Source organism: Vigna unguiculata, chromosome 9 (genome assembly GCF_037176805.1).
Source record: "Vigna unguiculata cultivar grain cowpea cultivar isolate G323 ecotype 2 chromosome 9, ASM3717680v1, whole genome shotgun sequence".
Lineage (NCBI taxonomy): Eukaryota > Viridiplantae > Streptophyta > Magnoliopsida > Fabales > Fabaceae > Vigna > Vigna unguiculata.
Genome location: NC_140800.1, coordinates 8687050 through 8703459, shown reverse-complemented (window position 1 = coordinate 8703459; position 16410 = coordinate 8687050). Strand labels below are relative to the sequence as shown.

The following is a 16410-nucleotide window of genomic DNA, read 5'->3' as shown; positions in this document are numbered from 1 at the left end:
CTCACGTTTTTTGATTTGGTAGTGAGCACTGCAAACTGTGTAGTGGCTCGGCGTAGCTGTGTTGCACTCATCCCATCATAAGCTTTCAGCAGGTTTGAAAAAACTTTTCGAATAAAATATTTTAAATGATTGAATGATTAATACGAATATAACTTAAAATTCTTATTTTGAAGTATATTGTTTTAAATGATTTTGGAACGTGTATTTAACAATGATTGAATGATATGTTTTTTAATTTATTTTGTAGATAAGAATTTCAAAGCACATTTTCATCGTTATAAGATATGTGAATGTAAAAGAATTTAATGGTATGTACCTGTAATGTAAAATTATTTTACACCGTTGCCTAATCTCAAATTACTGTTCATATGAATTTTAGGATACAAAGGTTGGTCTCTAACAACATGCAAATATGGTTCAAATCTCTCTTTCACAACAGGTTCACATTAAATATCTGACAACCTCAAATATGATTAACTTCAAAGAATGATACAAGTGAAAAAGAAAAAATAAAAAATAAAAGTTCAAATATATTAATAATTTAAAAAATTAATTAAAGTATTTACTGCATATATTATTATACAATTATAAATTACTAATTTGATATCTGCAAATAATTTATAATATATTCTAACAACTATATTCAAATTAATATATAAAGTTTGATTTTATATAAAATCATGCGAAAGAATTACTGTTATTTAATTTATAAGGCATCGTAACCTTTAGAAATTAAAATTAAAAGTGGATACAAATTTATTTATTTTAAAAATGGGTTCATTTTAAAATGTGTACTTAATAGAAACCATATAATATAAATACATAACACACAAACATAAAGAATTTTACATATAAATGCAATAAAAATACGATTATACGATAATTAATTATATTCTTTTCTCATGTCACTTACTATCTAACTCAATTGAGTGTCCCTTTAACTATCGGTTGTCCAAAGAATTTCTAAAAATGACATAATAAAAAATAACTATATTACATGTAATAAACATTTGTCAATATATATATATATATATATATATATATATATATATATATATAATTTGTTATTTATATATAAATAATGGTAATTTCAACATTGGATCGATATAATCCTTCACTAATGCTTTTAAAAATCCCCACAAAATATAAAATATTGCCGATGTTATTTTACGTTGAAAAAATCACTCAAATTTTAAAAGTTAAAGTTGAATGACTCAAATAGCTTCTTTAAAAGATAGAAAATCTGGATAAAATTTAAAAATAGGATAAAAGACCAAAAGTAACTAAAATTTTGCCATGGCGGAAAATTGATTTATCATCCCCCGAGAACAAAAAAATGTACAACAAAGTTTAGGAGGTGAAGTGTTTTGTATGCTCGTGAATTATAAAAGTAAAATGTTAAACAAATAACTCATTTCTGAGGTCAACCTTTTAAAATGTCATGACATTTCTCCATAAAATAAGCAGAAACAAGCTGCTTGTAACTGTTTGAATAAAAAGTAAGCATGATACTCTCAGCCGCAGTGGACATAACCTTCAGAAATAGCTCAGAAGGATGGATCATTCATTGAGCTTGTTTCAACTGTAAAAGATGAGGGTACATATTGGAAGAGCACCCCAGATACATGAGAACACATGCACATGCACATGCTCATGCTAATAATTTGATGCTTTGGTCAGAACTTTCCAAAAGAAGTAAGGAATCCTTTTGACAGGACAATATCAGTGAAGGAAGAAATAGATTGACCCTTCATTTTGTGAAGTAAAAGTAGCAATTTTGACATGCTCAAGCATCCTCAGGAGAAGAATCTCTAGCTCCCTGCTCATCTTCATCCTCTTCATCGTCTTCATCATAGTCAATTGATGCAGGCTGTCCATTGAGATCAACATTGGAATTGTTTAATTTTCTGACAAACTGTCCCCTCACCCGAGGCCGTCTTTCGGCGAGTCGTTTCCGGTTAACATACCTAATTTTCTTATCAAAGCAGCGCTCTTTCCTTTTCTGTCTGAACTTCATCAGTGCTGCTTCTCTCCTGTCAACTTTACTTAATTTTGCTTCTGATGAACTTGAGCTGCCAAATGATGGCCATGAATGGGGTTGAGGAACCTGACCAGGTTGTAAGCATATACTCATTGGGTAGTATGGGAAAGATGTCATCCCTGGTCCGTGAGGACCACCTTGGGGAAGATGACTGTACTGGGCAATCATAGCTGCACTAGGATGATTCTGTAGGTCCTGCATATTCTTCTGGTGATACATTTGTGCAGATGAAGGCATCATGACATGATTAACAACTCCTGAAATATAATATGGATAAGTATGTTGGGAAGCCATGCCAGACACTTCATGCTCAGAACAATGAGTTCCATTTCTTGGATGCATCACACCCTGATGGAAATTTTCTTCCTTGTGCTTTTGCGGGGAAACTTCCATTGATGCAGGTGGAGTACAAGACCTTTCCATAGAGAGAGAATCAGGTATACTACTGCTGCTGGGTAAGTCATCTTGCGATTGACTTTCACAGGTCTCTCCATTTTCACGTGTTTGAAGGTCATTAACCCCTTGTTGACCACATGCTTGATGCATAACTTCCATCCTCACATGTGCAGCACCATTGTTGTCTACGTTAACAACCCCTTCAAAGTTGCTCTTCAGTATAGATGCTTTGACATACGTGAAAAAGGCTGATGACTCACCTATCCTTAGTTCACTCTTCTTCGGACCAGATGAAAAATGTGCTACAAAATTACAAAATATCAGAGAAAACAGTAAACTGAAATGGGTAGGTGCTACAAAAAATTCCAACCACAGGAACTCAAATTTCAATTCAGATTAAACCGTTCAGATATTAAAAAGTACGGAGCTATAAAAGGCAGGTAAAGAACAAGTGATTTTAAAACAAGTTCCTACAATCATACTTAGAAGTAGTTGGTGCTACACTACGTAACTTTTTATAGCAAAAAATCAATAAATAATTTATGGCTATTGAAAAAAGATCAAACGAAGAAAAGAAGCACACCTGTTCGATGATCATTAAATCCATTGACTTCAGGCCCGTGTTCTGATGCATGAGCATCTAGAGGTTTCTCGGCAGCAGCCGCAATTGCAATAGTAGACTGAAAAAGTAAATTATATGCATAAATGACCACATACTACAATACTTGTGATTTGAAGTTATTAGTAGCTACATAATAATGTCTAATCATGGCTTAAACACCCATATAATGATGTCAGCTTATACCTGACCGATAAAAGGTAATAGAGAATGCTACATCTAAACCCATTTACACTTGCAGATAACTAGTATCCTTTTCTGCACTACAGGAGTAACTTTCGATCTGTGTGGAGGAGACACGCAAACACAAATACTAAATGTCAAGGAATAACCACTGAAAAAAAATTAGATAGTTTGGTAAAGACTGGATTTTAAATTACATCTCTCGCATGACCCCCCTCAATACAAGATGGCAACAGTGGTTCAGGCTTGAGGCGTGAATAATAAACAATCCACCTACAACTTTCTTTTAGAAAAATGAGTCTGGTATATCAAGATGCAAAGGCTAAAATAGTCAGAAAGGTATGGTCAACCCAAAGGTTAATAAAGGTAAAAAAGGCCCAAAAGCTCTCAGGTCCATTATAACCTATATAAACAGTTATAATACTGAGGTAAATCGCACTGTTCGTTTTCTAGCATACCTTTTGCAGGTAGCCACCCCCCTTTTCACTTGAGTCCTGACATTACACTGAGCGGAGAGAGGAGGAAGGCATCAAATGTCAGGAGAGGGAATTTGTACTTATTTGCAAGTACAGATGACACGGATCCAAGTCTACCCCACTTTACATATTATGAACTATCCAAAAGATTAAAGTTAAACTATTAAGACACAAGAATGATTTCACATCAACTCTAAACAAATTCCACATGTAATAATGGCTATAAAGATAGTTGTGACTTTTTATATCTTCAATTCCTATGAAAATAATACTTTTCAAAGTATCACTTCACAAACTTCCAGGCTTTGTTTATGATTTCCAATGGCGATGCTACTTAAAATTGGTTTTAGGGAATTAATTTATTTATAACTTGAATCTGATTCATTGTTTGAGTTCCTATGAACACAGTCATTGCCTTTGCTCCACAATCAATAATTTATTTTACCTATGCTTTCCGGTTTATAATTCAATCTCTATAGTGGCATCAGACTTGATGTTACCCCTTCATGGATAAACTTAATTTCAAAGTTTACAATTTATTGATTGGTGACCATGTTGGTTGAGTTGTTGCATTATTTAAATACTTCTCACCTCTTGCTCTTGTTGGACTGACAATCCCACCTCTGGATTGTTGCTTCTCTTGGACTTGTCATCTGTGTCATCAGAGAACAAGGTGGTACTGTTTGTATTGGCATCACTGGGGTCTGATGCTACAAGATCAAACTCATAACTCAAGATGTTCTTCTCTACAAGTCCAAGCTGCAAGCAAAGATATAAAACTTCAATTTCAAATTGGGTAGGTCTAAGCATGAATTGGAAAATCAAGAGAAAAGTTCCAGCATGCAAAGAGCAGAATCAGGCTAGGTAAAGTGGAGGCACAGGCCTAACGTTCTATATCCCATGCATATTGTATAGTTAATTCAACATCTATGTAAATTGTTTCTATATGAAGCCTCCTATTAACTCAAGGTCCGTTAATTCTTTCCAAAATCTAATTTATCTGACAAATTCAACGTATATAACATAATGCAATGCAAAAACGAAATTATCAATTATAATTGATATCTGTGTGATGGTAGTAGACATAAAGTTGTTTGGCTTTGCCCATAAACTGTTGCACAGATGAGGTAGCCCAATAATTGGTATGCAATGTGGCTTCTACAAAGCTTAAGCATATCCTCTAATAGTTCCATATAAAATTAGACAAATCGTTTTGTCATAAAAAGTAATGCAAACTGACTGACTAAAACTTAGAAAACTTTTGGTAGAACTTAGATTGGCAAGATCAGCCTCAAAACTTAAAAAAAAAAAAAATAAAAAGTCAAAACTTCTAATATATCTTACTCATCTAATATGTCAAAAAAGTATGTATTATATCGTATCATTCAAACCATGGTTCATCTGCGGCTTAAATCTTGACAACCTAATTTTCTAAAACTAGTGACTATAATATGATGGTAAAAGTTGACAGCACAAAACAGTGGTGAGTCAAATCTGCATCAATTTTACAGACAACAGGTTGAAAACTAATAAAACGAAAAATAAAAAATGGGGAGCATCCATAAATATGAAGTTGACCAATACGAACCATGCGCCTCCGTCTCCACATGTGCGTCCACAAATTTAATAGTTCATTAGTACGTAAGGGCTTTACTAGATAGTCAGCTGCTCCAAGTCTCAAGCATTTAACAACAACGGATACCTCATCTTGTGCGGACATCACTTATCAAAACAAGATATTCAAAATATTGATGAGCATAACATAATTTGCTTAAATTCAAGAGTTTGACTAATTTCTTAGCAATATAAAGAACCAGAGCTTACTTATAACTGGGATTCTGCGAAACTCTTTATCCCGTGCTATGTACTTCAACATCTTCATGCCCTTCTTTGTTGGAAGGTCAAGTTCAGCCAGTATGATATCTATATGTTGCCCCTCTGCATTCAGCGCGTCAATTACCTGTCTCGGCGACTTTACTAAAGTCACTGTGTAGCACAGAGAATCAAGAGGTTTATATATATAAAATCTCAGGGTGAAATTGCACTTATCTTTGACATATATACATCTTCAACAAATGAGTATCAAAACAGAAATAGCAAAACTGATTATTCCAAATACTCATTGAAATCCAACACTAGCACAAAGAACACCAGCCGAGTTTCAAAAGGAACTATAGTCAAACTTGGCTTAATGAAATTCAAGTTTGACTAACACGTCCTTTCAAAGTGCTGCAGACTGGCCAACAAAATCCGATTCCAAAGTACTCTTTTTTCTAGAAACATATTCAAATTAATACTTTTCATAAGACACCGCAAAAAAAAAAAACATTTTTTTCCTTTGGAATTTGAAAGATGACATAAACAAAACCACAGCAAGCAAATATAGCACACAAGAAGAAAAAACAACTAAGTAGAAAAAAGGGAGCAAAGAAAAAAACAAAGCAATTATAAAAGGGGTTGAGTTGAGTCTCCGTACATACCTTGATAAGAACACCTCAAAAGAAGCGTGAAAACCTCTTGAGAATTCTTGGAATCGTTATCGCACAACAAAATCCGCACCTTACTCCTATCAATGAACCCATCACCACTCTTCCCATTATTTCCACCACCACTTTCTATATTCAAATTAATCTCCTCACCAGACTCCATCTCCAACTCAAAAAATCAATTTTTTCAAAAAACAAAAATCACACACTCACCTACCCATTACCCCTGACATAAAAACGACGACGCTAAAGAACTCTCACAACAAGACCCCCCATTTCCACAACGTAACCCGCCAACCAAAACCATCGTCAAATCAAAAGCTCCCTCACTCACCCAGCGAATCCGGAACTCCCTCAATCCAATAAAGCTGAGGAAGATCAAGGAGCACCGTTCAGACGGCGCACGTTAGCAAAGGGGGCAAAAGAGTGGGTGAGAGGAGTCGGCGAAACGAAGCATGGTAACCTGAGTTTTCTTTATTTGGAGAAAAGCGATTAGAAAAGGGTGTGACTAATATGCGCCGGATTGGGTTAAGGTAGAGGGGCAGTGCGCACGGGGCGTGGCGTAGCGGAGAAAGGGACGTGGAAAGGGACGAAGAAAAGCGCAAGAGCATGGAAGAGAGAGAGAGTGGATAGTTGGGTAGAGATAGAGAGAAGGCCACGTCACCCTCAGATCTTTCTCATTCAACTAAATTCAACAATGGCCAGTGCCTGTCCCCAAAATATCCCATCACAACTATCAACCAAATCTATACACACTCAAATTTCATATTTTCATGTGCTAATATATTTCTAAATATTTTATTCTAATAATAGTTATATGTTAAATATTGAGTAGAAAATAGAAAATATAATTATAAATAAAAGTCACAATTATAAATTAAGAATTTTTTTTTTAATTTACTTGTATATAAAAGATTCACCTTGTTCATATTTTTCAATTTTATTCTTTAATAAATAATTATTTTTTTTAATTAAAATACTTAGCTTATCAATTTTATTTTTTAAGTAACATTTTTTCAATTTAATTATTATCACTAATATCATAAATTCTACCTTTCATTTTTTTTTATTAACTTATAAGATACTTTAATCTCTCTATCCCATATTTTTCAATCATAACATTTTCATATAATTTTTACATCAAATCAAAATTTTAACAATATAATGAAATATTTCACTTTGTTAAACACATATTCACCATTTTATTTTAGGAAATTTATTGTATAAGAAATCAGAAATTTATGCCCTTCTTCCACTAATATATTTGAAGATTCATACAATAATATGTAACTCAAGAAATATAACTTAACTTAAATACATCACTTAAATTCTTAAATATAAGCGTGACATCAGATATAGTCCTGTTAGCATTGAAATCTATTCTAATATAGTAATACAATGTATAAGAAAAATTACTTTACTAACCCCATTTAAGTGTTCAAATTTTCATTGTTTGCCCATAGCTTAGTGATCAACACGTGGTAGTGCTCTTATTTGGTTTAATGCACTGATAGAGTGAAGATGCAGATGGCGCCAACACTGTAGCTCAGTGTGATGGTTTCTTTCAAATCTTCTATGCATATTGTCATTTAAAATTAGTTTTCTGCTTTTCCTTTTTTTCATCAGTTGCTCCATCTCAGTTTTCATTTCTGCTTCTACTTCTTCTTTTTCTCCTTCTTCCATGTACTACATTTTTTTGTCCAAGGTGAGTGATTTTGGTCGTGGGATTTTGTATGTTTTATAGTTGATTTCTTAGACGGTGGTTGTGTTTCAGTGCTTTTGTGAAATTTGTTTCCATTTGGTTGTGGGTTTGCAAGAATTTGTGGTTATGCTTTTGGTGATGTTTGTGATTTCGTGTTTGGATTGAGGGATGTGGGTTGTGGATTCTATTTTTTGTTGTTGCTTATTTTTTGTTTTGCATTTGTTTATTTACACTCTTTATTTACACTTGATTCGCAGTTGCTTCAAATGTTCTACTATAAGTTTGCTTTTTATTCTCTTTCATTTTCGTAGTGTATATTCAAACGGGTATGGTTTTTTGGTTTGGATTTCTGTTTGGTTGGAATGTGTACTGTCTTTCCAATTTTATTTGTTTTGGTAAAGTTTTTTTATTTTGGTTCTCGATCTCGACTTTCCTATGGAAAAAAATTTGTCTTTGTGAATGGGTATTTTATTTTTTTACTTTTGGTTTTGGAGTGTTGTTTGGTTAGAAGAAATTTTAGTATTCGTAAATGGGTATGGTTGGAATGTGTGTTTTAACGTTTGGATTGTGAATCTGCGTTGTGTTAGGGTTTTAGCGTTTAGCATTCAATTTTTGTGGTTTGATGTTTTAGCATTTACCATATGGTTTATGGGGGGTTTTAGATGGTTTGGTGTTGCTTTTTTTTTCTTTAAGCGCATAACCGCATTTGGGAGGGTTGTTATGTTCCATTTTACTTTAGTTGATTTTTTTGGTATTCAAACCCTTTGTATTTGTTTTCATCTAGCAAAATGGTTAAATTTTGGGATTCTTTTGTGTAGTTATGTTCATCTTGGAATTGAGTATGTGGTTATCTTTCATTTTATGATTGTGTTAATGTTTGTGTGCAGTTATGTTTTATCATTGTAATGACTTTGGTGATTTAATTAGGAGTTAGTGTGTCTAATTATTGAATGTGATTTTGTAATTTGTAACTATTATTTCAGAAATGTGATTGCTCGAGAAGTTGCATAATTTGTTCATTTGTTTGGATTTGAAAAAATTTCATTTGAAACCACTTGAGTTTTATATAAGCTAATGATTTGGCTCTAATGTTTTAATTGAATTTAAGGCTTCATTTGGTTTAATTAAAACTTGGTTGGATGGCAAATTCAGAGGGTTTTTCAAGATTAGTTGTACAGTTCTAAGTAGAAACTGATATTGGAGGAAGCACGGGATGTGTTCGAATAAAGTAAGAACCGAGCTTAACAAGAAATAAGTAGTTTTGTTGGTTTCGTATGAATAAGTTGTGGCGCATTTTCTCACTGACTTTGTATAGTAGTATATCAGTCATATGAATATGACATTTTAGAAATGGTTCCTTATACATCTCAATATCTTTGCTATGGTATTGATCTTTCTTTTTCTAATTAGGTGGGTGAATCTAAGTATATATTTGAAGCCAAAACAATTCAGAGAATGAAGCTTTTTGTTCTGAACACATTGAAATGGAGAATGCATGTAAGTACAGCAATTCAAAGATTGCTTGGTAGTTAATTTAAGGAATGGGAATCCAATGCATGAATTAACTTCATAGAGTTCAGACCCTCATAGATTGCAGCAGTGGCAATATCACATTTTAGTAATGGTTCCTTATACATCTCAATATCTTTGCGATATCTAATGGTTCCTTATATATCTTTTTATACATCTCAATTGCTCTCCAGTTTGTTAATAATAGGGCTATGATGGTGCAACATCAAATGCATGGTCATGTGGTGTTTAGAAACTCTACTAAAATCCCAATGGAAGAACTAGTTGAAAGTTGGCAATTCTGCATCATTTGTTAGCAAGTTTCAGAGGAAATGATGATATTATACTTCAATTCCATGTGTTAGTTTAATGCAAGGGTATTAGTGGGCATGAACTTACTTTAAATATTGACCTTTTCACTATAACAACATCATTATATTTTAATATTGAAATGTTGTTGGCTTTGTGTGTTGGTTGTACTACTACTTCGTTTAGTGCTTTTAATGTAGTGTATTCCTACGAAAGTGATCATTTGAGATATCTAAAATACTACAAGCATTTGGTACTACTCATGGACTATAATTTGGCTTATTGTTAGTTTTACAAGCCAAAAGCTATGCATAGGTTTTATGCATTTGGTACTACTTCTGTTGTGTTTATGTTTCTAATCAGTTGTAACTAATTATTACAATTTCAACTTATTCTAGAAGTATATATAAACTCTTGACAAGCTCTCAGTGGTTAGATATCAAAATGCCAAAGATTCCTCAATACTCTCAACTTTCTATCACTTTCTCATGAAATTTAACATTTAGTATTAGTTTGAATATTTTGGAAAGTCTTTTGTACTTAAAATTGGCCTTATGATTCATTAGAGACATTGATTCAAAATCTTCTCTCTTCAATGCCATTTATTTCTATAGTTGTTGGAATGCTTGGCTATTATCACTTTTGTTGAATGATCAAGAGGAAACAGAGAAATCAATGGCATATTGTGGGAGTGATTCATCCCAAATTAGGTTCCAATGTAGGCATATTTTTCAAATATACTGTTAGTTTTATTTCTATTTTGCTTATTAATCCAAAGTTTTATGCACCTCTATTACTGATTGTTTTATTTTCAATTGTTATCGCACTTTTTTCTATATTTGCGCTCCTAACATTTCTACCTTAAATTTAGTCTTACTGTGCGTTAATTCGGGCTTTTCTACCTCTGGTAATGATTAGTGTTTTTCAGTTTGTGCATTATGTGGGGGTTAAAGTAAACCAATTTGTTCATTATTTTTGTGGTGCATCATAGTTTCTGTCAAATGAGTTCTTCTCATAATGACTAAAGGTTGGTTATTTCTAATATAGTTTCTATCAAAAGAGTTTTTCTTATCATGACTAAAGGTTGGTCATTTCTATAGTGCAGATTGTAGTGCGAGGAAAGGATGATGGTGTTGTGCATCTTCATCTGGCAGTCATACAACCTCTATTGCAACTGGAAAAAATGGAATTCCAATGAAGATATATAGACATGAATTCAGGAAAGCAAGTTGGATGCCTCCATGTTCTAGGTGAGGAATGACGTCTCCCCAATTGATCACTTTTTAATTAAAACCGAGAACTAACTTGATGCTTTTTCTCTTCATGATTGTTGTGAATAAAGCACTTTATAGACTTTTTGAAGGCTTTAATTCTCTTGCCTTTTTCCTTTTCACCCTTTTATGTGTTTAAGTTACAATTGTTCTATTTTGTGATTCTTGCTTCATAGAAGTAATGTAAAACTCTAAATTATAGAGTACTCAAATTTTAGCTTATGTTTTTTGGTGCAAGAAATATTGGAAGGGGTAGCTGACATTGACTTGGCAATCAATCTGAAGCTCCAAGAAGATGTTCAACATGATAAATGCCTTGATAGGAGAATTTGGAATAAGTGTGGATGGTAATTGAATGAAGTCAATTAAGGGTATGTTTCTCAAACAACCTCTGTAGGGCCTATTGTTATTGAATGGCATGACTTTTGTCACCTTTTTTTAATGTATTTTGGTTGGTGTACTTTCAAATGACATGGATTAAAATTTGTTAATTATGTTTAAGAATAAAGACACAAGCTACCTTATGTTTGTAATTATATATTAGTCAGAAGTACATATCAAATTTGTTTGTGGTCAATAAAAACCCTAATCTAAAGCACTTTTAACAATGTTAGTCATTCTCACATCTCATGATGCATGTGAGAGAACATTTGTTTATTAATGGCATTCTTTTTAAATGCTAACTAGGGATGGCAAAACGGGCCAACCCGACCAGTTTAGGCCCAATTTGTCTCTGGTTCGTTAAAATCAAGTTGGGTCGGGCTAACCTGTGTAAGACCCGGGAAAATTAAATAATTAAATAAATAATTATTTAATAAATGCGGGTAGTAGAAGTCTTTATGGTATTTAATGTTAATTGTTGTGATGTGGAAAAGTAGTAGCTCAAATGGTTGAGAGTATTTTGATTGTGTGAAAGGACTTGGGTTTGAGTCCTATGTATGTCATGTATGTGTTATTTGATTTATTATTAATTTTAATAATATGCATGATTATGTTGGTTGATAACGTAATTATAGAATTAGAGGAATTAACACAAACGTGACTTGGTTGAATTGGTTGTGCCTTGACATTGGAATTGCAAGGGTGTGTGTTCAATTCCTGTTCAGAATGAAATTGATTTCTTTATTTTTGCTAATATAATAGTGGTCTGAATGTAAAAGGGTGGGAAAACCCTAGAGGCCTTGGCAGCCAAGGGAGTTGGGAAAAATAACCCATAATGGTCCTACTTAAAATCAAAGGGCAAAACCAAGCAATTAGGAGGTTTTTTGGAGTCGAAAACCTAAAGGGTGGTAAGGAGCACGAGTTTGGGAGTGAAGGGTGTGTAAGAGGGAATCAAGAGAGCTGGAATTAGAGGGCACCAAAAGAAGTTAATTTTTGGGCAAGAAGAACCATCATCTTTCCTTGTTTTTAAGCATAAGAAACCAAGTAAGGGGAGCTATTTTCGTTTATGTAGTTTTGCGCATGTGTGACAGCCATAATCTCATAAATTGATGCTATATTGACATGGAATTTTCGTGCATGTATGATTTTATGTGTGAATTGAAGTTTTGACATTGTTGAGAAAGCCTCTTGTACATTTGGGTATGAATATGATTGGGGTAATTGTATTATAGGGTTGTTGTGGTTCAATCTCGAATTGTGGTGGTTCAATTAGGTCTAAGCATATCCATGAGAATTATTGTTGCTTAAGGAATGCGTGATAATGTTTGTTTGGGGTTTTGGTTTGGAAATTATGCGTTGTGCGTGCGTGAACAGGGATACCATTTGCTAATCTCGCTCAGGCGAGCCTAGGCGAGAGTTGCAGAGTCTTGATCTTATTTCTGCTCGAGCTACTCGCTTAGGCGAAGTGCTCAGGTTTTTGGGCTACCTGTTATCTTGCTCAAGTGAGTACCTCTCGCCTAAGCGAGAAATCGAGGGGTGTGAGACTTTGTTTTGGGCACCTCGCATAGTCGAGGAGGTCAATTTTTGGGCGACAAGGCTTTTCGCCCAGGCGAGAGGTTCTCGCTTAAGCGAGACCTCGTGCTTAACTTTGTGTTTTGCTTAACTCGCCGCCTAGGCGAGAGTTTTTGGTGTTAGGCGAAGGGTGATCTCGCCCAGGCGAGGAGAGACTTGCTTAAGCGAGACTTCGCAGATAAACCAGGTTAGCACGCTCTCTTAGGCAAGAAAGCTTAGCCTAAGCGAGACAGGCCTGGTCGCTTAAGCTAAGGCTTCTAGCCCAAGTGAGTTTAGTGCAGTTTGTACGCATTGATACGAACGTGGATCAGGAGATGATGTGCCATGAGCGGGTAGGTTCATGGATGGTGGTTGACATGTGATGGTATGAGCGGGGAGGTTCATACTCAATTACTCTCCTGTGGGGATACGAGCGAGGTAGGTTCGTATGTTCTGTGCTCACAGTTGAGAGATGTTGCGTGCGAGGAGGTACGTAGCTAGAGAATCACATGTGTTGGATTACGAGCGGGGAGGTTCGTAGAGGCAGGACCACGAGCGGGCAGGTTCGTGTGAGCATCATGAATCCTAAGTCCATGGCTAACTTTGTTGTTAAATTGGAGGTTTAACTATGAGAATATAATTGGGTGTATTTAGATTATTTAATTGATATGTTTCTTATATTCTTTTGAGCTCACCCTTTATGTTGTGATTGGCGATGATCGTGTAATTCGTTACACGGGAGCAGATGTTGATACAGGTGATGCTGAAGGTGCTCAGGCGACGGAGTGAGGGCTAGCTGGGATTAGAGCTAGGGATATTTCTACTATGTTTTCATTATGTTTTGAAATTTTGGAATTGTATCGACATTATGATTTGATTTCATATAAATTTTGGCGCGTATTTACACATTTTAAATTTTCCCGCTTTGGAAATAATAAAATTATGACTTTTGAATTTCATTTATATATTGGTGTATTTTAATTAAGTAATATTCTTTAGGGATATTACAATTTGAAGTCTAAAAACGGGTTGAGATGTTCAACTCGTCCCGCCAATAAGTAGGCTGGCGGGCCGGCCCGCCCCTCCCTTCTTTGCTTTCATAGTTCTGGAAATATGAAGAATGTTTGCTCAAAATTTATGCACACTCAAATCTCTTTCAATGTAGGAGCAAAAGTCCCTCCATTTTTGGGCTTTACTGCACGTCACAAAACCAAACCAATATCACCCTCAAGTTCCAATTTTTACCAATTCTTGTAACCACAAAATTCAAACCAAAATCCCTTATTCAAACTACAAAATCCCAATCCCCAAATCGAACCACTAAATCACAATCCCTAATTTGAACCAGAAAATCCCAATCTCCAAATCCAACCACTAAATCACAATCCCTAATTTGAACCAGAAAATCCCAATCTCCAAATCCAACCACAAAATCACAATCCCTAATTTGCCCAAATTCGAACAACAAAAAGAAGAGAATAGAAGAAGAAAAATGAAATTGAAAAACATAAATGAATTTGTTTCCCGTCGCTTCTGTGGGTGAGTTTCACAGGGCTAGCTCGTCGACAAGGTGGAGTGGTTGGTTGTGCTGGTAGGAGTGAGTGTTTGAGAGAAGAAAGAAACGAAACAAATGTGAAGGGAATGAGAGATGATGGATGAAGTGCAGGAGTCTAGGAGAGGAGACGAGAGAAGCGAAGGAGAGGAGACGAGAGAAATGAGTGTCTGAGAGTGAGAAATGAGAAAGTGTCTCAACTTGCACTGAACATGTTCCAAATTTTTTTAGTGACGTTGGGTCACGGGTTGGCTCGGTTTGAACTTTGGGCTAGCTCGACGGGTTCCCAGACTTGGCGGGCTGGGTTGCATCGAGTCTAATGGTTAAACACTTTGTCCCGACCCAATTCTTTTTTACGGGTTGGCGGGCTGGCCCGTCGGTCCTGACCCATTTTGCCAACCCTAATGCTAACTGAGATACACTAAAGTAATTATTGAAAGCTTTTCTCTGCATTTTTTTCCAAATTTCCTTACATTGTATGAGTAGGTGTCAATTGCACTCAAGGATGAAGTTGTGCTTGAGGGCATGTGTAGCGTTGTATATGTGTTCCTCTTGAAACTTATAGAAATAAAGAAAAGTGTGTCAAATGATACATGGATACGTTGACTCATGGCAACAAATATAAGTGTCCATAGAACCCTCTACCTATTTAGTAGCATTTAAGTTTTTCTTTTTCTTTCAAGTTATCAAATTTGAATGCACGAGTATGTGGTTTGATATTGTTGAACTTAATAATCAAGTGATGATTAATTATCCAAGCAATATTCCTTTATATCTAAATATTATTTTAATAATAATAATATTTTTGATTTTATATGTTAATAATTTTTAATATTTTTTTCTTTTTATATTTACGTATGTTTTTATTTACCATATTTAACATCAATTTCAAATTTCGTGTTATTTTTATTTTTCACGGATCATGTGTTAATATACTTATATTTTATGATGACTACTGAGAAGTAATAATGTTTTAGAGTCATACTCAAATTGTAAGTTATCATGATTACCATGGGTAAAATCAAATGACTCATAATTAACAAAAACACCAATTCTTGCACAATAATTAACTTCATAACGAGATTATCCTAATAGTGAGTATTTTGAAAACAGTTCCTGAGATACAATAGTTTACTTGCAATCATGAAATCCAACAATACAATAGGTTATATATATTCGTCACACCATCAATACACCAAATTACCTTTTGATAGGTTATATATATTCATCATATATGGTTATGATTATAGTCATCGGGAGATTGTAGTTTCATATGGTTATATGACATTAGTTTTACACATATAAGATCTTAGACACCACTTTAACCCCAAAACCTTAAGGCAATGTTGTTATGGGTCTTTATTCTTATATAGTGTTTAACTTTGTCTTTTCTATCCAATGTGGGACTTTTTGACTCACATTGGGACTATTCCCAACATGTCCCTTCAAGGGTGAGTCCCTTATTTTTTTTTTCTTTTTTCATATGGTATATTTCCCTTTAGGTGTATGAGTGACCCCTTTGGTTGTGGTTATGCGGTCAGTCACTTCGGTGACCCCTTTTTGTTATGGTTATGGTTATGCGGTCAGTCACTCCGAACCATCGGCTCTGATACCACTTTTAGGTTATATATATTTTTCACATATATGGGTTATGGTTATAGTCATGGTTATAGTCATTGGGAGATTGTGGTTTCATATGGTTATATGACATTAGTCTTACACATATAAGACCTTAGACACCACTTTAACCCCAAAACCTTAAGGCAATGTTGTTATGGATCTTTATTCGTATATAGTGTTTAACTTTGTCTTTTCTATCCAATGTGAAACTTTTTGACTCACACTTGAACTATTCCCAACACCTTTTAATATATAACTAAAATAATATATAAAACCTAACAAAATAAGATGTTGTTTATTATTGTTATATCATA

At 34.4% G+C, this 16410-nt stretch overlaps 1 protein-coding gene across 1 annotated transcript; it reads right to left on the bottom strand.

Annotated features, from left to right (window-relative positions):
• Nucleotides 1–1382: 1382 nt before the first annotated feature.
• LOC114163126 (two-component response regulator-like APRR1) lies at nt 1383–6882 on the bottom strand. Its single transcript, XM_028047227.2, has 6 exons — nt 6196–6882; nt 5540–5701; nt 5304–5437; nt 4307–4474; nt 3021–3117; nt 1383–2739 (listed from the first exon to the last, which is right to left on the bottom strand). Exons 1-6 carry the CDS (start codon nt 6362–6364, stop codon nt 1787–1789), a joined length of 1683 nt encoding a protein of 560 aa, XP_027903028.1. The 5' UTR covers nt 6365–6882; the 3' UTR covers nt 1383–1786.
• Nucleotides 6883–16410: the final 9528 nt, after the last annotated feature.

Coding starts and splice junctions, on each gene's coding strand:
- LOC114163126 (XM_028047227.2), bottom strand. CDS start 6,364: ATGGAGTCTGGTGAGGAGATTAATTTGAATATAGAAAGTGGTGGTGGA. Junction 5,702..6,195: donor TTTGAGGTGTTCTTATCAAG/GTATGTACGGAG, acceptor TGTGCTACACAG/TGACTTTAGTAAAGTCGCCG. Junction 5,438..5,539: donor TCGCAGAATCCCAGTTATAA/GTAAGCTCTGGT, acceptor TGTTTTGATAAG/TGATGTCCGCACAAGATGAG.